The 23936-nt window shown below is 17.8% G+C and overlaps 6 protein-coding genes across 6 annotated transcripts; 4 read left to right on the top strand and 2 right to left on the bottom strand.

Moving 5' to 3' along the window:
• Positions 1-172: 172 nt before the first annotated feature.
• On the bottom strand, positions 173-3037 carry PRELSG_1261000 (endopeptidase, putative; the record flags this gene model as incomplete). The annotated part of the gene is made up of 2 exons (XM_028678425.1): positions 173-337; positions 446-3037. 2 exons carry the CDS (start codon positions 3035-3037, stop codon positions 173-175), a joined length of 2757 nt encoding a protein of 918 aa, XP_028534716.1.
• An 862-nt stretch (positions 3038-3899) lies between these two features.
• PK6 (protein kinase 6, putative) lies at positions 3900-5751 on the top strand (the record flags this gene model as incomplete). Its single annotated transcript, XM_028678424.1, has 8 exons — positions 3900-3960; positions 4036-4185; positions 4275-4354; positions 4478-4824; positions 4990-5023; positions 5101-5187; positions 5265-5364; positions 5693-5751. The coding sequence occupies 8 exons, from the start codon at positions 3900-3902 to the stop codon at positions 5749-5751; spliced, it is 918 nt and encodes a 305-aa protein (XP_028534715.1).
• Positions 5752-6090: 339 nt separating this feature from the next.
• DXS (1-deoxy-D-xylulose 5-phosphate synthase, putative) lies at positions 6091-9336 on the top strand (the record flags this gene model as incomplete). The annotated part of the gene is made up of 1 exon (XM_028678423.1): positions 6091-9336. The coding sequence occupies one exon, from the start codon at positions 6091-6093 to the stop codon at positions 9334-9336; it is 3246 nt and encodes a 1081-aa protein (XP_028534714.1).
• Positions 9337-10887: 1551 nt separating this feature from the next.
• On the top strand, positions 10888-13444 carry PRELSG_1260700 (exoribonuclease, putative; the record flags this gene model as incomplete). Its single annotated transcript, XM_028678421.1, has 2 exons — positions 10888-12474; positions 12578-13444. 2 exons carry the CDS (start codon positions 10888-10890, stop codon positions 13442-13444), a joined length of 2454 nt encoding a protein of 817 aa, XP_028534713.1.
• A 647-nt stretch (positions 13445-14091) lies between these two features.
• Positions 14092-16062, top strand: PRELSG_1260600 (conserved Plasmodium protein, unknown function; the record flags this gene model as incomplete). The annotated part of the gene is made up of 3 exons (XM_028678420.1): positions 14092-15235; positions 15364-15561; positions 15689-16062. 3 exons carry the CDS (start codon positions 14092-14094, stop codon positions 16060-16062), a joined length of 1716 nt encoding a protein of 571 aa, XP_028534712.1.
• A 1367-nt stretch (positions 16063-17429) lies between these two features.
• Positions 17430-23153, bottom strand: PRELSG_1260500 (conserved Plasmodium protein, unknown function; the record flags this gene model as incomplete). The annotated part of the gene is made up of 1 exon (XM_028678419.1): positions 17430-23153. One exon carries the CDS (start codon positions 23151-23153, stop codon positions 17430-17432), a length of 5724 nt encoding a protein of 1907 aa, XP_028534711.1.
• Positions 23154-23936: the final 783 nt, after the last annotated feature.

Below are 23936 nucleotides of genomic sequence, written 5' to 3'. Positions count from 1 at the left end.
TAAATTCAAATAATCTAATATAATAATACTAATATAAAAATTTTAAATTTAATGAAATATATTTTTAATAAATTGTTGAGTTTTTTATTAAAAAAAAAAAAAAACAAAAAATTTTAAATAAGACATTTGAAACTTTTTATTAAGGATCAACAAAAGAATCTAAAAATTTTAACTATAAATTTTCAAGAAATGAGTTATATTTGTCTTGATTATCTTCATAATATGTTAAAAAATCATCTAATGGAATCATATGAGGATTTTCAGTAAAGTAGTCAATTTTAGCTTTATCATCTTCAACCAATGAAATAATATTTTTTAAACTTGAATCAACTGAACCCTAAAAAAAAAAAAAGAAAATAATAAAAATTACATATAAGTATTTGGATATGATAAAAATGCATTTTTATAATAAACATAAGAGCAAAAACGTATATTATAGTATAACCCCTTGCAAGAATTGTACAATTTTATTTGCTTTATTCTTATTGTAAATATCGTTTTTGAATATTTTATTCCATATATATTTAGATAAAACTGAGCAATACAAGTAAGAGTAATAATTAGACGGATAATGAATTAGATGAGATGTTTTCGAATAATGTATTTGAGGAAATAAGTCAAGAATAAAAATATCTTTGTAATAAATATTCGAAAAATAATTTTTTATTTCATTTTCAATTAACTTTCTTCTTTCTGTAATTGAGTCAGTATTATGAGATAAAGAATAAAATATTTGATCAATTATGGACTGAATAGTAGTTTGAACTAAAGAATAATAGCATATAATATTCTTATTTTTTATGTAACTTTTTAGTAAAGATTTCATATATTCTTCATTTTTATTTTTACAATATAATAATAGTAAACTACCATAATTATTTAAATATTCTTCAAAAAAATGAGAAGAAAATTCTGAAAAATCTACGCCGCTTCTATTTCCTGATAAATGTTGTAAATAAGTTGAGCTTAAAATGCAATGCAAAGTATGACCAAATTCATGAAGAAACATATTAACTTTATCAATAGACATTTTTATTTTTCCTAAAAAATATTTCATTTTATTATTTATAAAAAGTTTATTACTACAATCATTTTTATCAATGATATTATTTTCTTCATCATTTAAATTTACGTTGAAATTACATACCAAAAAGGTAGAAGTTGTTTGTCTATAAATGTTATTATTACTAACATTTCCCTTATTATTCTTATTATCATTATTATTACTATTAATTATGTTGTTATTATTTTTACTTTTAATAATTCCACTGTAAAAAAATGGATATTCATTAACATTTTCTTCTAACCATTTATATTTTAAACAAATGTTCATATTTTTTGAACAACGTACAGTGTACTGAGCAATTGAATGATTTTTATTTTCTCTTTCAAAAAGATCCATATATATATACCCGAAAATATAATTTTCTTTCCTTATTTCAAATTTTAATATGTACTCATCCCATAACTCATTTTTAAGTGGTAAAACGTTAACCATTTCTAATGAATATGTATCTTTTAAAAGTTTAATTACAAATTTAATTACATCGTATAAACTCAAATTACGATTCATTTGTTCTTCAATTTTTTTAAGTTTGACCTTTTTTATTTCATTCATGTAATAAAATATATTTGAAGAATGTAATTTAGTTACAATTTTTGTGTTATTATTTATTATATTTTTTTTGAAATTAACATTTTTATTATTATCTACACTTTCATTAGCATCTATTTTATCAGTTTGCATTAATTTACTATTGGATATATCTATATACTTTTCTATAAATTCTAATTCTCTAAAAAAGTAAGGAAGAATTTTTTCTAAGAAATTTTTTAAGAAATAATTTACCTTGGTAGGAGTGTTTAATATACAAGACTTTAATGAGTATTCATTGTAATTCTTAAATCCTCTATAACTTATTAACATATTTCTATAGTATTGAAGAATTAATATATTATTTAAAAACATATTATTAGGCTTTTTTAGTAAGCTGTACACAGTATTAGCTATATTTTTGTCGTTCACTTTTTCTAATATTGTCATTACAAATGAACTATCTTGTAATAGATATATATAATCGTTCAATGAATATTTAGGATCTATTTTTATTTTATTACTTTTAATAAAAGGAATAACTTTTTGTTCATAATCATTGATAGTATGTTCATCCATATATTTTAAAAGCTTTTTTTTTTCTATATACATTCCATCATACTCGCTACAAAAATTTGATGAAGCATGGAAAGAAAAATGCTTTTCATAAGATTGTAATTCTAAATAATTTTTTCTTTTTTTTTCATCTTCTATATGAACTCCTTGATTTTCCATTGAAATAATCATATTCTTTAAAACTTCTTTGTGTTCATTATCCAATAAATTTATATTTTCGTTATATTTTTTTTTTAGAAAATTATAAATATTCTGATCAATATTAATTCTATCAATATAATTTGTTAATTTTTCTAAAGCACTGTGAGCCATTGCAATTGTTTTTTTATTATTATGTAAATTTCTTAACAATTCCAATGTATCTCCTAATTTACATAAATTGTTTGAAACGGTATCTATCATATTTATAATTTTAAAAATATTATTTTCTTTATATATATTATTTAATATTTTATCACAAGTTTTTATACACATTATACTTGAATTTAAAATACTATCACCGTTGCTTGTTATTCCTATTAATTCTAATAAAAATCCACCATTTTTTTTATTTTTTTTCTCTACTTCTTGTAAAATATAATCGATTGAATTTATATCATCATCATTTAATATATCTACACTCCTAGAAAATTGATCAATACTTGTAGAAGATTCAGGTTTATTTTTTTTACTTAATGTGATATTATTACCTAATATTAAATCTTGATTTTCATTTTTTACTTCATTTTTCAATTTTATTTTTTTTAGTAGTTTAGAAATATCATTTCTACTAATTTTTTTAAAAAAAAAATTTCTTTGATAAATAGCCCCCCAATATTTTATAGTGTCATATTTTCTATTTGTCCACTTATATATTATAGAATTCATACTTTTATATATTTATGTATCCTTATGAAACATTACATTTATATACATTAACATAAGTATTTAATAAATGTTCCTTGTAAATTGAATAAAATAATTGGTTTAATACGTAAAAATGTTATATTTTAAAGTATTTGTATTAATTTTTAAATTAAATGATATTTTAACTTTTTTTTTTTTTAATTTTTTTTTTTTATAACATTAAATTTTGTTAATATTTCTTTTTCATGCTTGTAAAATATATACTATTTTTTTTTTTTTTTTTTTTATTCTTTTCAAAATATCTATATTTAAAAATTTTTAATACTTGGAAAATTATGTTAAAGTTATTTAAAAATATCTTTTAAAAGTTCTTTAAAGAAAAAGAGTTTTTATTTTTATAAATTCTTCTTCACTTCTTATTATTACAAAAATTCTCAAATTCTCAGGAATTTTTTAATATATAGTTTCCTAATTCATTATTAGGTTACAATACCTTAACAATTTTACTTTGATTTTTTGTTTATTCCTTAATTTTCATTTTTTGTTATATTTAGCAGGAAAAAAAAAAGAATTCTCTTTTAATATAATTAATAATTGAAATTTTTTAACAACATAAGCTAAATGAAATTAATGCAGTTATAAATTAGGCTAAATTTTTTTTTAAAAATTATCTGAGTTATTTAACATTTACACAATTTAAAATAATATCTTTCTGTGAATTTAAATTGAATAACATATATATAAATTAAGTTGAAATGTTCTAATGATATGAATTGAATCATAAAATTTTATTTTTGCATTTGTGATATGTCAGATATAATATATTAAACAAATGAAAGTGATTTAATTGTTTTTAAAATAAATCAAATTTTATGATCCTAAAATGAATACAAACGATATCTCAAATTTTGATTTTTTATATATAATAGGAAAAGGCACATATGGTTAAAATTTTCTTTACTTCTTTATTTATTACAAAACATAATATATATATATATATATTTTAATAAAATATATAGGAATAGTATATAAAGCATTAGATAAAAAGGAAAATAGCTACGTAGCAATAAAAAAAATAAAGAACTTATGTGATGAAAACTATGGAATAAGCAAAAGTATTCTAAGGGAGTTAACAATACTTCAAAAAATAAAGCATAAAAATATAATTAGTATACAAAGGAATGTTGAAAAAAAGTGAAAATTATATAATTCTAATAAATGTTATATAATTTTTTAAAATTATTTTTTTTACATTTAGATTTAAAATATGTTTTCTATGGAAAGGACATAGAAGAAAAATTGAAGGGAGAAAATTTAGAGAATTCTTGTTTATATTTAGTAAAAAATAAATAAAAAATACATATATATATGTCTTTTTATAAATAACTTAATACACAAATAAAAATAAGTATTTATATGCAATTTTATAGTAATTTATTTATTTTTTTTTGTTTGAAAAAGACATTCGAATATTGTGACATCGATTTATTGAATTATACAAAGAAATATAATTTGAATATAAAAGAAATAAAGTATATAATATTTGAATTGCTATTAGCTATAAGTTATTTGCATTCTAATAATTATATACATAGAGATATAAAACCAGAGAATATTTTTATAAATTCCAATGGAGTAATTAAACTAGGTGATTTAGGTATGTCTGTTGAAAAAAATAATCACATGACACCAACAGTTGTAACTCTTTGGTACAGAGCTCCTGAAAATTTATTAAAATCAAAAAATTATGATCAGAAAGTAGACATTTGGAGTTTAGGTTGTCTATTTGTTGAATTAATAACAGGAAGGTTATCAATCTTAAAAAATAAAAGAATTATAAAGAAAAAAAAAGAATAGAAAAAAAAAAAAGAATTATTTATTGTTTTATTCATTTTAGTATATTACACTATAATTGTACATATATAATTTTTTATTTTTATTTTCATATAAAATTTAATTATTTTTATTTAAAGACCCCTATTTCCAGGAAAGAATGATTATTCTCAAGTAAACTCAAAACATACGAAATTCTTATTATAATATTCTAAATATATATATTAATATGTATATATATTAATTCTCAGCTTGAATTAATTTATTTAACTCTTGGAGATAAAAGTAAAATATCACCAGAAGATGTAAATAGGTTTAATATGTTTCCATATTTTGAAGTATACTAAAAATTATTAAAAAAATATATTTTTTATTTTATAATTTAAATATTTTTACATTTTTATTGTTTTGGTAGAAAAATATATTAAAGAGTACAATTCCTGAAGAATCTACAGTTGATTTAATCTCAAAAATGTTAATTTATGACCCTATTTACAGGATATCATCAAAAGAAGGTTTGTATTTATAACTGAGATTTATAATTTTTATCAAATGTGTTAAACTATCTTTGTACATAATTTATATAAATATATTTTATGTGTTTTATTTATTATGTTTTTTTTTTTTTTTTTTATTGTATTCTGATTTTTTTTAAATTATAAAGACTTTTATCTATACATTTTTATTCATATATACAATTATTTTTTATTATGAGAATGAGTCTTATTCATTTTACACGTAATTATTTTTAAAATATTGAAATTTTTTGTTATTTTTTCAATAAGCATATTTTACCTTACATATCATAATTTTATTATTATTTTTTTTTTTTTTATAATATAGCCTTAAAGCATAGTTGTTTCAATGACATTGAAAAAATAAATTTTTTTTGTAATTTTTAAAGAAAGTTGGATTAAAAAATAGTTTGAAAAATATATTTTTACGATTTAAAAAAAAAAACTGAATTTTTTTTTTTTATTTAAAATATGTAACTTTTGAAAAAAAATATCTTCCAAATAAAAATATGTATTAAACTAGAAATTAAATTCATTTCATATCTTTATTCAATTATGAATAAAAAAATGTATAAATTAAAGAATTCTCAATTTTGTTTAAAATATATATATATGTATATTTTTTAAAGATTTAAAATATTTTTAAAAAATTACATATATATTGATTAAGGTTTTATTTTTGAAGATAATTTGTGATAAGAGATAATTTGAAATATATTTAATATAATGATAAATGTTCTTATAAGTCCCCTGTTTTTAATACTTCTACATTTATTAGTTTTAACTATTATTAATTCTAATGGAGTAAATAACAAATATAAAGCAAATAAAAACAGAATTTATCTAAAAAAATTAGGTAAGTTAATAAAAAAAAGTTATCTAAGTAACTTTAATCATAATTTTAATAGTTTTTCTAATTCATTAAATTATAATATTCATTATAAATGGAATAAAAATAGGAGCAATAATATTAATAAATTTTACAATAATTGGGCACATTATGATAGTAAAATGAGTAATGATTTTAGCTATTCTCCTAATAAAGGTGGTAATAAAGTATATAATAAATATAATAATATAATGGAAAAGACAAAATGTGTAAATCATTTAAATTTTTTATTCATAAATTACTTTAATTTCAAATACTTGAAGAAATATATTTTTAAAAAGAGTGAACTTTTATGCAATAAAAAAGAATTATTCTTTCATAAAAGTTATAAAAAATATTATTCTAAACTTTTTAATAAAAGAAAAGAATCCTTGTATAATTCACAAAATTTACTGAGGGAAAATAAAGAGGATTCATGTATAGCATGCAACAATGAGAAAAATATTAATAGTCTTTTTAAGTTAAAACATGAAGAAGAATTAAATGATGAAAAGAAAAATATTGACTTATATATTGATCAAATTAATAGTTTTTTAAATGTTGAAGAGTATAAAGACATTTATGATAAGGAAGTGTATAATGAAATTATAAAACTATATGTAGAAAAAAAAATCCCAGAAAATTATGAAAAAATATATTTTTCAGAAGACGTTAAAAAAAGTGTAATATTCGATATGGATAAATATGATGATACAGAATTTGAAAAAATTCTTGAAGAAGAATTTAAGAATAATGGTGTTTTTATAAATAATATTGATAAAAAATATTATAGTAAAGAAAATATATTAAGAATAAAAAAAATATTAAATTACTTGCCTTTATTAAAGTTAATTAATAATCCATCCGATTTAAAAAAGCTAAAAGGAAAATATTTGCCTTTATTAGCTCATGAATTAAAGATATTTTTGTTTTTCGTAATAAATATAACTGGAGGTCATTTTTCATCCTCTCTAGGCTTATTAGAAATACAGTTATTATTATTATATATTTTTAATCAACCTGTTGATGATGTTGTATATGACATAGGGCATCAATCATATATACATAAAATTTTAACAGGAAGAAAATTTTTATTTTCTTCATTAAGAAAAAAAAATGGAATAAGTGGCTACTTAAGTATTTTTGAAAGTGTATATGACAAATTTGGAGCTGGTCACAGTTCCACTTCTTTAAGTGCAATACAAGGATTTTATGAATCGGATTGGCAAGTAAATGATAAAGAAAAACAAAAAAAAAAAAAAGAAGAAAATCACAATGATGGAGCAACGAGTGTATCATTTGAAAAAAAGTTACATAATAATGGTGATAATTGCAATATGACAAATATGTTATGTGAAATGGATTTGAGAAGAAACAATTCTGATGATTTAAATAAATTTCATATTGCTGCCATTGGTGATGGTGGCCTAACAGGAGGTATGGCACTAGAAGCGTTAAATTATATCTCTTTTTTAAATTCTAAAGTTTTAATTATATATAATGATAATGGAGAAGTTTCATTACCTACAAATACATTAAGTATATCTGGAGTAAGACCCATTGGTTCCATTTCTGACCATTTACATAGTTTTGTTACAAATAAAATAAAAAATAAAGATAATTCGTCGAATATAAAAGAAAATAATATTTTTGAAAATTTAAATTACGATTATATTGGATTAATTGATGGAAATAACATAAATGAAGTATATAAAGTACTAAATGATATAAAAAAAAAAAAAATTAAAAAGTCTACGATATTACATGTGCATACTAGAAAGTCTAATAAATTTATTGATTTAAAAAGTCCAATTAGCAAAATGCATTTTGTAAAGAAAAATGAAATTTTTTCTTTTGATTTGAATCTTTTAAGTGATAATAATAAAGAAAATTACATGATGAGAAATACTAAAACCTGTAATACAGAAGAAAAGAATGAGGATATTAAAAAAAATTATGAAACATGTTATAAAGAAAAAGAAAAATTACTTGGAGAAATGAATAATGAAGTGATAAAAGAAGATAACATTGAATATGATGATATAGAATATGAAGAAATGTTTGATAAAAGAACCTTCACTGATATATATACAGAAGAAATGTTAAAATATCTTAAAAAAGATCAAAATATTATTTTTATTTCTCCTGCCATGTTAGGTGGTTCAGGTCTAGTTAAAATAGGACAAGTTTATCCAAAAAATGTTTATGATGTTGGAATATCTGAACAACATGCAGCAACATTTTCAGCAGCAATGGCTATGAATAAAAAGTTAAAAATTTATTTATGTATATATTCTACATTTTTACAAAGAGCATATGATCAAATAATACATGATATTAATTTACAAAAAATACCATTAAAAGTAGTATTAGGTAGAAGTGGATTAGTAGGAGAAGATGGAGCAACACATCAAGGAATTTATGATTTAACATATTTAGGAGCATTAAAAAATGCTTATATTATATCCCCAAGCAATAGTGTTGATTTAAAAAAAACTTTGAAATTTTCCTACTTAAATAATGATTGTTCTATGTTTATTCGTTTGCCTAAATTAAATACTTTAAATAACAATTATTTAACAAAATTTTTAAATATAGATGTTCAAAAAGAAGAAGATGATGACATAAGTAATTTTATAGGAAAAGCAAGAATTATTAAAATGAGTTATCATAATTACAATAACACAAAAAAAAAGAAAGTTATCATTTTTAATATGGGAAGTATGCTATATAATGTTGTTAATGCATTGAAAGAAATTGAAAAAGATAAGAATTTTTTAAAATTGTTTTCTTTTTCAATTGTTGATATGATTTTTTTGAATCCTTTAGATAAAAATATAATAGATTATGTAGTTAAAGAAAATAAACATCACTGCCTTATTACATATGAAGACAATGTTATAGGAGGATTTTCTACACATTTTAATAATTATTTAGTAGGAAATAATTATATAAATAAATATAATTTATTTGTTCATAATATTTATTTGCCAAATGAACCAATCGAGTGTGCTTCTCATAAAGATCAGCAAATAGCTCTTAAAATAGATAAATATAATCTTGCAAAGAGAATAAAAAGTTATCTAAAAGATAATTTAACATAAAATTTTTTTTTTTTTTGAAATATTTTTTTTTTATACATCTTTTTATTTTGTCTTATAATTCCCTATTATATTCTTCTTTGTTACAATATATTTTATTCTGTTATTTCCAATAATTATCTTTTATATTTTATTTAGATTACTTATTATTTATTAATTTATTCGGTAGACTTTTTTTTTTTAGTTAAATTAAAAATTATATATTATTTTACATATTTAAATTACAAATATAAATTATATGTAAATTTTATTAAAATTATCCTAAAATTTTTGAAAAAAAAGAGAAAAAAATATGTTCTTATTGTTTTATCAAATTATTTAAATAACAATTAGAATAGATAATTACACTTTTTATTTTTATTTATAAAAATGAAAAAAAAAACATTTTTGAAAAACTATACTTAAGAGTTCTATATTATAATAGAAGTTTTTCGTATTTTTATATTTAATAATATTATTTATCAAAATTTTATAAATATATATGAAATATTTCTTATAAATAATTTTATTATTGAAACATATATGTTTTAGCGAAGACGATTTCCTTTTTAAAAAAATAAAAGTAAATTTTTTTATAGACCTTTTAAACATAATAAAGCTGCTATGATATAGTATCAGCATTTATAAATGAAAATGTGTTTACATAAGTTTTATTCATTATTTAATTATATATGTGTTCCTTTAAGTTATTTAGTTTATTTTAGTCATGCAATTATAAACAATCCTCATAACAATTTCTTATTTTAGTATCATTACATTTCATTTATCTTAATTTTGGAACTTACTAAATTATTTAGGAATTTAAACAATATATTATGCTTTACATATATATATATATATATTTATTTATTTATTTACTTTTGTTCATGAAAATTTTAAATGTATTTCATTAAATTCAATTCCTTAAAATTAAGTATTATTCTTTTAACTTAATAATTTTAATCATTTAATTTTTAATATCTTTAAACATTTCATTAATACATTGTTTCTTATAAATATATTTTTTTTTATTCCATATATTACTTTTTTATTTGTATAATTTTAAAATATATTTATTCATTTCATTTTAGTATCTTTTTTTTTTTTTAAGTATAATATGTTTATCTATATTTTTTTTTTTTTTATATGATATATATTAATTCAATTAATTTTTAATTATTTCAATTTTTTTATTTATCTTGTTTACATTTATTTTCATTGTACTGTTAATTTTTTTTTTTTTTATAATTTTTTTCAAATTATGTAATGTTTTGTTGTTTTGATACTTCGTTACTATTGTAAAAAAAAAAAAAAAATTTTTAAATATATATTTGAAAAAATCATTTATTTTTGTAAAAAAAAAGAATATGATTCTACATTAGATATAAAATATAACTTTATATTTTATTCTTGTTAAATTTGATAAACTTATTTTTTTAAATTTTAAAATGTTTAAAAATATTTCTTTTTTTTTTTTTTAATTAAAATCTTTTTAAAGGTAAAATAAAAAAAAAAAATAATAACAGAATTATATTTGTATTTTATTTCATGATGAAAACTAAAAAAAAAAAACAAATGAAGAATAAATTAAGAGGATACAATAATCAAGAAAAATTAAAAAAAACTAAAACAAAAAAGGTGTTAGAAAAATCTAAAAAAAAAAATGTTAGTAAAAGATTAGAAGTAGCATTTTTCGGTCATAGAAATATATATTTAAAAGATATACATAACTTTATAGTTAATTTAAGAATTGGGAAATACATTTTTAAAAATGAAATATTTGAAATAAAAAATAGCGAATGCTTAAATAATTTAATTATTGTTATAATTCCTAATTTATCTAATTTTTACATTAAAGACATATCAACAGATAATGTATTTAATAAATTACAAAAAAATAATAATTTTAGAAGAATTCATACAGAGAATTGTGTAAGAAATAATTATAGTAATATAATTTTTAAATCTTTAGGTGTATCTGTTTTAAAAAACAAAAAAAAATTAAATTTCCATGACAATTTTAGCATTGATAAATATTTATTAACAAAAGAACAAATGATAATAAATAAGTATCCCACTGAATCAGATAATTATATAAATTTTGATGATATAGAATATAATAAATGGGAGAAAAAAATTTACGATATGCAAAAATATTTATCAAAAACAATGAATTCAACAAATATTGTTTCTTTGAATGATTTCACTATTCAAAAAGATGAAGACAAATGTAACGAAAATATGGAGGATAATGAAAAAAAAGACTTAAATGATAGTAGTATAAAAGAAAATGATACATCACAAAAAAATATATTTACTGATGAACATATACAGTTATATACTGAAGTACTAGAAAAACTTTTAAAAGCATCAAAAAGAAATAAAAATTATCTGAAAGAAAATAATGATATATCAAGTCAAAATAATGACTATTCAAATTCATTAGATAAGAAAGATGATGAAATTGTAACAAAGGAAAATAATCAAATAAATGAAAATTCAAATATGTTGAATTTGGGATCGATGATAAGCTATAAGCTGAATGAGATAGAGAAGTTAAAAAATAAAGATATAAATGATATTAAAATAAAAGAAACGAATAACATATGCTTAAATGGAGGTGATGAAATACAAAAAGAAAATAAAGACAAAAATAAAAATGAAAATAAAAATAAAAATTATATTGGAGAATTTGATTTAGATAATATTTTTAGTATAGATTGTGAAATGTGTGAAACAATCAATAACCAAAGAGAATTAACAAAAATAACTGTAGTTGACGCTTATATGAATATTATATATGATTCATATGTTATTCCTGACAATAAAATTACAAATTATTTAACATTATATTCTGGAATAAATGAAAGCACATTGGAGAATGTGAAAACAAAATTAAAGGATGTACAAGAACATTTAAAAAAGTTTTTAAATAATAAATCTATTCTAATTGGCCATTCACTTGAAAACGATTTACATGCCCTAAAAATTAATCATCCTTATGTTATTGATACATCTATTATTTACTCTAATTCTAATTACTTTTCAAAACCATCTTTATTTCAACTTTCAAAAAAGTATTTAAACATTATTATGAAAAGAGAAAATGGTCATAATTCTATTGATGATGCGAAAATTAGCATGTTTTTAGCATTAAAAAAGGTTATCAAAATTTTTTTAATTAATATACATATTCATATATATGTATGTATATGTATGTGCTTGTGTATATAATATAAATTTTTTTTTTTTTTTTTTTTTTTAGATAAGTGAATTAGATGCAAACGACTTCTATTGTTTTTTTCATCCACTATCTTTTTTTATGAATAAAACCAATTTTGAAGAAATAAAAAATAATATAATTTATGATGAAGACATAACATATAAATTTGAAAAAAATATGTGCATATTTGATTCAAAAAATAAATTTATTGAAGAAAGAATTCCAAAGAATTTTCTTCGAAATTGTTTTCATTGTATTTGCGAAAGTGATGATGAATGCGTAGAAAATTTAATTTTAAATATAAAAAATGAAAATAAAATAAAAAATTATTTATTAGTGTTAAGAGATTATGAAAATTTATGTAATGAAAAAATATACAAGTGCATTAGAAATGTCAATAATAAGGATTTTAAGGTAGAAGATAATGAGAAAATATATGAAATACCAACGAGAGTTGAAGCAAATGAAATTTTAAATAAATTAAGCACAAATATTGAAAAAATTTATAATAATATGGGTAAAAATGATGCTCTGATACTTCTATCTTTTAACAACAATTATTTAGCTGAAGAAAAAGTTAAAGAAACATTTTTCTTAGCAAAAGATATTTTTTATTCTAATGTAGATATAAATGATAAGTTAAATAATATTACTGAAAAAATTAGTTCATTAGAAAAAATTATGAATAAAAAAAAAAAAAACAATGAATGTACAAACAATCATTTTTATGAATTTCTCCGTTTGTTATATACTTATGATAAATGTGTTATTAATTATTTAAATGAAAATAAAACAAATGATAAAAATATTTATATCATGAATTCTTTAACAAATTTAAAAAATAATTTAATTATAAACAACAAAAAAAGAGAATTTAATGGATGGTTCTCCATATTACTAAAAAATTAGTTATATGCTTTTATATATATGTAAATTATATAATTTTTTTAAATACATAATACATATTGCATTAAAAAAAAAAAAATTCAAATTTATACCAAATATATATAAAATTAATAGATTTTAAAAACTAAATTTAAATTACATAACTTTTTTTTTTTTATTCAGAATTTTCTATACTTCAATTTTTAATTTGTTTATTATTATATATATATATTTTTTTTTCATATAAACATATTTCACAAGAAAAATTATATTTTTTTTTTCTTTGTTTAATAAAATTTTATAAAATAGAATCATTTTATATTTAATACAATAAATTTATTCAAATATTTTTTGTAAATAATATATTTTTTTGTTCTTTATACTTTGTTGCCTATAAATCGGACATTAAGAATATACATGTATAAAGAAAAAAAAAAAAAAATAAATAAAATAAATAAATGAATAATAAATTGCTAATATAATTAAAATTTTATTTTTATTCTTATTTTTTTTTTTTTTTTTGTGATTTAAGTTACATATTTTTATTTGAATTTTTATTAATGTGCTTAATAAGATATGAACCAAGTTATCATAGTTAATTATATATACTTTTAATATTTTTTTTAAATATATATATATAAAATAATAAAAAAAAAAAAAATAGAATAATAATGTGTAATAATGAGAGATATGCAAATTATTTAAGAAATAAAATAGTAAAATACTTCAATTTAAAAAATGACGAATTAGAAATTAATTACGTTAAATCAATTTTAAATTCCAAATCATATGATTTATTTGATTCATTATTTTTATTAAATCAGGCATTTTATGAGAAAAATAAAAACTTAAAATATTCATTAATTGATGTTAAAAAATTTACATATGATTTAATAAACAATAAAAAAAAATTCATTTTCTCTGATAAAATTTCAGATAGTAACATAAATAAAGTTAATTGTAATAATAATACTAATAAAAGTATAAATAGTTATTTTGAGAATATTTTTAAAAGTGATAAAATAAGTATCCCTAATAATAAAAAAGAATATGACATAAATTATGAAGATAATTTCATTAATCCAAAATTGAAAGAAGGAAAATTAAGAACAAATAAAAATAAAGAAAATGAAATAATAAAACATAAAGAAAATAATAATAACATTGTAGATAATAAAAAATATGATGATTTAATAGAAAATAAGAATAAACAAATAGAAGAAAATAAAAATGCAATAAAGCAAAGTAATCCTAATGAGAAAATAAGTAAATCAATTTTTTTAAAAGAAAAAGAATTAATTGATTTAAAATCAAAAGATTTAAATATTGTAAAAACGAATAAATTAAGTGATATAAAAAAAAATGAATTACCAAATTTAAAAAATAATGAGGTAGAAGAAAAAAAAGAAAAAGATTATTTTTCCTTTTTAAACATTAATGAGAATGATTATTCTTTAAAAACTGTTATAGATTTAATAGAAAATGATAGCATTAAATCTGATGAAAACAATAATCAAAAAATGAAAAACAAAAAACAAAAAAAAAAGAGTATTCAAATATGTTTATGTAATGGACAGAATCATAAAATATATGCAAATTGCCTAATTTGTGGAAAAGTTTATTGTAATAAAATAAAATATAAAAATTGTATTTACTGTGGAAATAAATTATATGAATCATTTATATTCGACAAAATATATTTATGCAGTGAAGATATTGATAATTCTGTAAAAAAAGTAATATCTAATTTAAAAGATTCAGATCCTTTTATTTATAAATTATATTTTGATTCAAAAAACAATAATTTAAAAAAAGGTTATATATTTTTAAAAAATTTTAAAGAATTATAAATTTTTTACTTTTTTATTTTACATCTTAAATGTAATCTTAATTATTTAGTATTCCATAATATATATATGTTTTCTTTGTATTTTCTATCACAGCCTTTCATTTAAGAAATAAAATGTTAAACAATTCTATTAATGAAGAACAAACAAAAATAATTGATGATAGTATTGATTGGTTTGAAGACGACATTAAAAATGAATTTAATAATAATGAAATACATTTCTCTTGTTATGATGACGAAATAAAAAATGAAATAATAAATAAATATTATGAAATATTTGGAAAAAGATTTAGTAAAATATTTTACATATATATATTTATATACTTTCTGTAAAACAATATATTTTCTATTATTATTATATAATATGCCGTTTAAGCTGTTTAAATACATATTTTTTTTTTTTTTACTTTTTATTATAGGTGATATTAATATAGATATAGACATAGTTAATATGAAAATAAAAGAAAACGTCGATTATTTTAAAATTAAAGAATTTAATGATTATTTAAATGAAAAAGAAAAAGAGTACAGGAGTCATATTGAAGAAAATAAAAAGGATCATAATATAAAAGTAAATAATGTTCATAATTATTTGTCTACAAAAGAAAGAAAAAATTTAAGTTATATAAATGATTTAAAAAATATATTTTTTAAAGAAAATACTACAAAAAGTAATATTTCTTCAAGAGAAATCAAAGAAAAAGATCAAGTGGAAAAAAAAAAAACTCACGCTAAAAAATATAAATATAATGTATTGAGTCTAATAGATGACGAATATGAAGATATATTATGAAACTTTTTTTTTCTTTTTCTTAACATAAACTTATTAAAGAAATGTAATTAAAAAAAAAATAATTTAAATTTAATGATAAAAAGAATTATATATAATCTGAAAGCAAAGATAAAAGATATAATATATAGTAGATGTAAAGTAATTAATTTAATTAAAATCATATTATTTATTTTTTTGTTTTTTTTGAGTGTATTACACTTTAAAATAGTGAAAATATAGAATAATTGATTTTATTTTAAAGAGTGAAAGTTTTTTTTCTTTTTTAACAAATTATATTTTTAAGGATACAAAAAACAAAAAGTTCAATAACATAAAAAAAGAAGAAAAAAAAAAATGGTAATCATAATAAATTTAAACAATTCAAATAAAAAATAAAAGAATAGTAAAAATTTTATACTGAGTTAAAAACTAAAACTACTAAAAATATACATGTATATTTATTATATTTTATTTAAATTATTATTTACTGTATTTTTTTGTTTCTTAACAAAAATTCTTCTAATAAAAAATGGTCTTCTTTTCTCTTTTTTTTTTTCATTTAATATATTCGTAGTACATTCTATGAATTTATATGTAGAATTGATCTATTATTCATTTATGGCAACTTATATATACTTCTATAAAAATTAAAATAAAAATTATATATATAACCAAAAACTTATTGTAAATTTTACAAACAATTCCGTTTTATTTTATTAATATGCTAAATACTTCAAAGAATAAAATATATTATTGTATTTTTAACAATTATATTTAAAGGTATAAAAATACATATTCTTTTTTTTTTCTTTCATTTTTTAATTTTTTGCCTCGAATAATTTTATTTTTGTGAACTAATATACTAGCTCTTATTTGCATAATTTTAACTTTATTTCAGAAAGCTTATTTAATTTTTAAAATAATTTTTTTTTTTATACTTTTTCAATATACAATTATAACAAAGTTAAAATTATCAAATGTGTAAACTCTTTATGATTTTATATATAAAAGAGAGAAAATTATGAGAATTTAAAATTTTTTTTCTGATCAAAATTTTAAGAGTTTTTTTTTTTTCTTCATTATAAAGATGAAAGTTATTTTACTAAAACAAAGACATAATAAATATTCAATATATTCAAAATTTTAATTTAATTTAATTTAATTTAATTTCTTTTTCTTTTTTTTTTTTTTCAATTTTTAAAAAATGTCGCAAAAAAAAAAAAAGATATATAGTCTATTATAATATCTTTTTCATTTATCTCATATATAATTTCTATTCTATTATATTTCTTCATTTTATTTCATCACATTATAATTATTGAGGAATTTTTCTTATCCTATTTCTTTTATATACTTTTTTTTTTTTTTTATATTTACTTTTTTTTTCTTTATACGTTATTTCTCATACTATTTTCTTCTGAAATATTTTTTTCTAAACTATTTTCACTATAATTTGAATTATTTAAAGCATTTCTGTCATATTCATTCATAATAGAATTATACTTTTGCATTATTTCACTTTCATTGTTAGTAGATATATTAGGAAAATTTGAAATATTAATATTACTTAGAATATTAATTGAATTTATTTCATCATTTTCATTAATATGATTGTTCTTTAATGACTTCATTGTATTAATGTTATTTTCGCATGGGTAAATAATATTTTTCATATTGTTAATCAAAATATTCTCACATAGATCGCTCGGAAATGAATTATAATTATTATTATTCATATTATCCATCATATTAACTTCATCTAAATAATTATCATTAATTGATTTTACTAAGTTATTTTTTTTTTCATTTATGTAAAACATATTTAAATTTTGATTGTTATTTGTACTAGTGTTAATTAAATTAAAATTCTCAAAATTGTTTGTATCATTTAACAAATGAAAATTCATGAAATCAACATTAGAAGGTATATTCCCATCATTGTAAATATTTAAATGCTCTGGAATATTAGGATTCATGTTGTTTAGGCAATTTGTATTATTTATATTATTTTGAGAAGATATATTTCCATGCATATAATTTATATTATTAGAAGAAAGATACAACTGATCATTAAAAGGACTTATAAAATTATTCATCTTATTATTTAGTGCAATAACATTATTTGTATTGATTTCATTATTGTTTGCTAAGTTATTATCTATGCACTCGTTAACCATAGGTTTATTATTTAAAAAGTAATTTTTATCAATATAATCCACCTTATTATTCATATTATCTAAATTATTAATATCAAAAAAATCTTCATTTTTATTTAAATTTATTTGATTCGACTTCAACCCTTCAATTTCTTCATTTTTTGTAACACCATATATTTTATCTTGATCTTTTAATTTTTCTATATATTTCATAATTTGAATTATATAAGCTTCATCCTTTTCATTAGGTTCAACTGGAAATATTTTTCTTTGTTTTTTTTGTTTTCTGTTTATAAATGTTAGAATATAACTTGATTTAAAATTATCATAGTGAATATAGCAATTAGTACATATTTCTTTATTTTTTTGAACGTTTTTATTTAATGTTCTTATATCTATCTTTTGATACTTTTTTTTTTTATCTTCACTATTTTTATAGCATTTTTTTGCGTGAGAATTTTCTAAAATATTTTCTATCTTAGATCCATCAGGAAATACATCGTTGTTGCTAATACAACTAATTTTTCTTTTTTTATCTTTTGATTTTTTATACATATCTGTTGTATAATTGTTCATATTATAAGAAAAATTGGTATTTTCATTTTTTTTATCATTGTAGCTATCTTCATTTATTGAAAAATTATTCATATTATTTTGATGAATATCATTATTTGTATTCATTATATCTAGAATTTTATTTATATTATTATCAAAATCATTATTAATCATATTATTAGTTAAAGTGTTAGGTGCAATATTATTATGAAGATTGTGATTAAAAAAAAATTCTTCACTTAATTGATTTATATCTTCATTTCTCATAATGCCTTCTGAATTTAACATATTTTTATAATTATTATACATTTCAAGCATATCTTCATTAGGATGTTTTGACTTTATTTTTTTATTATGTAGAAAGTTAGGAAATAGTTTAAATGATTCTTCTATATTTGTAAATTCATTTTTTAATATATCATTATTTTGAAGAATTTTATGAATATCAATATATGTATTATTAGCAAAATTCATCAAATCATATTCTATATTACTTTTATCAAAATCATTTAGATTATTATTTATTCCATTTTTTTCATTAAAATTACTATAAATATCAAAATATGAAGAGTATATTTCATTATTCATTATATCATTATTATAATTTTTTAAATTATTATTTATGTTTAAATCAATTATGTCCTTATTTATGTTTTCAAATGTGTTTAAAGAATCATTCGATATCATTTTTTCAAAATTTTCATTATTCATTATATCTATGTTTGTACTCATCGATTTACTATTTATATTATTATAAAAATTATATAAATTATTTAAATCATTATTTACTAAATTTTCATTGCAGTCATTAAATTCATTTGTGTTTGTATACTCCTTAATATTATTTTTATTTTTCTCTATTAAATTAGTATCTTCTAAAAAATTCTTTATTTTTTCTTCTATCTCTACAACTTCGTCTATATTTATTATATTTTCATCCTCATTTATATTTCCTATTAAACTATTGTAAGGATTATGTAAGTTATCTTTGTCTAAATTAAATTTGTTATTTAAAGAGTTAATAATATTATTTTTAAAAATACTGTTATTAATTTCAGCACCACTATTTTTCTTATCCATATCCTCTTTTTCATCATAATTATTATCATTATCATTACTATCGTTATTGTTATCATCTTCATTATTGTTGTTATTGGTACTATTACTGTTATTATTATTGTTATCGTCATTATTGTCATCGTTATGGTTACTATTGTTTCTATTATTATTATTATTATTGTTGTTGTTGTTGTCTTTATTATTATTACTATTGTTATTGTTCGTGTTGCTATTGTTATTATTGCTATTACTATTATTTCTATTATAATTATTATTATTATTGCTACTGTTACTATTATTACTATTATCATTATTATTACTATTATTATTGTTGTTATTACTATCATAATCATTATTGATATTATTATTGTTATTATCGTTATCAGCATTATTATTGTAATTATTTTTGTTACTTGTATCATTACTATTATTACTATGATCAAGTTGAATAGTTTCAAATTTTTTATTATTTTTATAATTATCTTTTGATTCCAATAATGAAATAGCATGCTCTTGATTTAATGACATAGAGTTCATGCTTTTAACATTTGTATCGTGAATTTTATTATAGTTTTGTATTTCATTATTAATGTTTTTTTTTGAAGTGTTAATGGATATATTCTTACTATATACATGGATATCTTCATTGTTATAAGAATTTAGTTGACACATATTATTACTTGATACATATATATTGTTATAATTTTCAACATCATTAAAATTATATTTTTCATTAAAACTTGATTGATCTTTAAAATTGTTGTTTCCATTATAGTTAATTTCTTCTACAGTAGCTTCATTGGATTTATGTTCTGTTTTTCTATTTAATTTATCAATTTTATGATTTAACTCATTTTTATTAAACACATATTCATGTATCTTATTTTCTTTACCATTTATGAGCTTTTCGTTTAAGCAATTTTCTTTACTGCTAATATTTATTTTTTCATCTATATTATTTACTTTGTTTTCATTTATTCCTATTGTTTTATTTTTATCGTTATATTTTAATTTAGTTTCGTCATTTTTTATATTAGATTCTTCGTAAAATAAAAAATCACAATTTTTATTATTTTTGTTAAAATTTGCTGGTTCCTTAATTGAAAATAAACCATGTTCATTAATCACATTGTTTTTTGTGATTTCATTATTTTTTTTATTGTTATTTTTGTAATCACTAACCATATTGTTTATATTATTCTTCTCCATGCATGAAACCTTATTGTTATCAATAATTTGGTTTTTTATTTCAAAATTTTTTAAATTTTCATTATTACAATTATAATGTAATATCTCTTCATTTTCATTTTTTGAGTCGTTTCTTGAATTATTATTATTGCATTTGCATATATATTCCTTAATCATACCGTTAGTGCTATTAAGTGGAATAAAATCATTCTTATTATTTAAATCATTTATTTGTTGAGATTTAAAATTTTTTTTGTTGTTTGTAATACCACCACTGCATATATCATAATTGATTTGTTCTTGATCTTTTAAATTTTTATCCTCATTATTTATATTTTCACATGAATTGCCTCTAATTGCATTGAAATTTTTAATATCTGACAAATTTAAATTAATTAAATTCGTTTTATTCAAGTCACTCAAATTTTTATAATTTAAATTATTTTTATATAATTCTTTTACATTACTTATATTTTTAATGGGAACAGAATTATAATTAACATATTGAGTATATATATTTTCTATATTTTTATTAATGCTATTTTTTTTCTTTAATGAATTTATCGTTTTTATGTTTGCTTTATTAAGATAATCAAAATTTATGTCATTTATATTATGATTATTAAATATATTCATTTTATATAAAAAATTGTTATTTAAATTTTCATTTATATTCTTAAAAGCATATGGGAAACCATTAAAAAATATATTTTTACTTAAAATACTATTATTTTCATTATTTAATAAATTATTTGAAATATTTTTAATTTTGCTTGATAATTTTTTGTCTTCTATTGTTTCACTTTTACTGGAAATATACATATTATTTATATATTCATTTTTTATATTACTACCACTTTTATTATTTTCTGGAAAATTTCCTTGTATAATTTGTTTTTTTAAATTGCTTAAATATTCTTCTGATAATTCACTAAAATTATTTTTTTTTAAAATTTCGTCAATAATATAATCATAATTTAATATTATTTCATCTAATTTTCTTCTTATTACTTTCAAATTTTTTTCATCTTCTTTATTATCTTTATTTTTTTCATCATAAAATTTATTAAAAGGTGATAATAATTCCATATAATAATTAATTATATTTATATATTTAATTTTTACATTTGATAAGTCAAAGTTGCAAAAATTATAATTTGATATATCATTATTTAAATCAAATTTTAAAATTTCTATGTTTCCTTTTAGTTTGTTAATATAGCTTTCAGCCAAAAATTTTTTGTTGATATTTTCTTTTTTATTTATATCACTTTTTATTTCTTTTTTTTCATTACTTGAATAATAAGAATATAGAATAACATATTTTATTAATTCTAATAAAGCAATGTGCTTTTTTAGTTTTAACTTATTTTCATTTAGTATATTATCAATATTTTTATTCACCAAATAATTGTCTACATTTAAAATACATTTTTTTTTGTGATCGCTATTCTCATTTAAGTTATTTTTTTTTATACCATAATTTATTTCATTTGAAATACTTTTATTTATATCACTATGACCTTTATTTACATTATTTATTTTTATATTATCATCCAATTCATTTAAAATATTTTTACTATTGTTATTATTATATCCATTTAAATTATTTTTATTTTCGTCTGAAATAATTGTTTTTATATCATGAATATTATTATTTAAAATAATTTTTTTTATATTGTCATCATCATTATTTTTATTATTTCCTGTTATATTTTTGTCTTCATAGTTATGTATTTCATGAGGAATATTTACATTTTGTTGTGAATTTTCTATTGGAAATTGAAACTTTTCTTCACTATTTATATCCTCTTCCTTATTTAAATTATGATTTTCATTATTTTTAACAAATTTACTTTCAACAATTAAATCATTTACACATACATTTATTTCGTGTTTCTCTACATCTTCATCTGTATCCTTAATATCAATTGAATCATTTGTCATTTTTTTTTTATTTGCATCATTTAGGAAATTAACGTCATATTTATCTCTTAATAATTCTCTTTTTTCAATATTTGTATATATTGCTTTTTCTATTAATTTGTAAACATGAGTAACAATATTTTGAATATGACTTACTAATGTTTCTTGGATATTTAATATATCAACATAAATATTGTTAAAATCTATCTTTCCGATACTTAAATTCATATTATTATCAAAATTAATATTTTGTTTCATTTTTATATAAGTATGAATTACTACTCTCTTTATTTTTCCTTTTACATTTTTTTTTCTTTTTTTAATCTACAAATAATTTTTCATAATTTTCATTTAAATAAAGATCTTTTTAAAAAATGTATAAATATGCACAATTAATGGAAATTGAAATAAAAAAAAATGAAGTTGTAGATATGTGTGCATATATATATGAAAAAAAAATTAATGTAGAAAAAAAAAAAAATATAATAAAATAAAATGAAGAGAAATATAAAATGAAATAGAATAAATACAATAATTTTAATTGATTTTACATTGGAAATATTATTTTCTTTAGTAAACTTTTTTTTGTTGTTATTTTTTCAAATATTATTTTATTTAAAAAAATAAATAAAATAAAAAATTATAATTTTGTGTGTCTTAATTATATGAATCAATTTTAACAACCATATTAATAAGTAAGATAATTTTTTACAGGCTTCATTTGCAGTTACATTTGTTAATATAAAAATTTATTTAATTTATCGTCAAATTACTATGTTTAATTTAAATCAAACTTCTTAATTTAAAAAAAAAAAAACTGTAATTTTTTGTATACTTTATCTTAAAAATGTAATGGTAGGCTTTTTTAATTAATCCTTACCTATATGTTTTTAAATTATTTTAGAAATGTATTTTTTTTTTTTTTTCCTTTTAGTACATAAATAATATTAATATGTAATAATAATAAAAATAACTGTAATGAATATGATAAAGGTAGACATAGTATAATGA

Source organism: Plasmodium relictum (assembly GCF_900005765.1).
Source record: "Plasmodium relictum strain SGS1 genome assembly, chromosome: 12".
Taxonomy (NCBI): Eukaryota; Apicomplexa; class Aconoidasida; order Haemosporida; family Plasmodiidae; genus Plasmodium; species Plasmodium relictum.
This window is presented reverse-complemented; position numbering and strand designations above follow the sequence as displayed.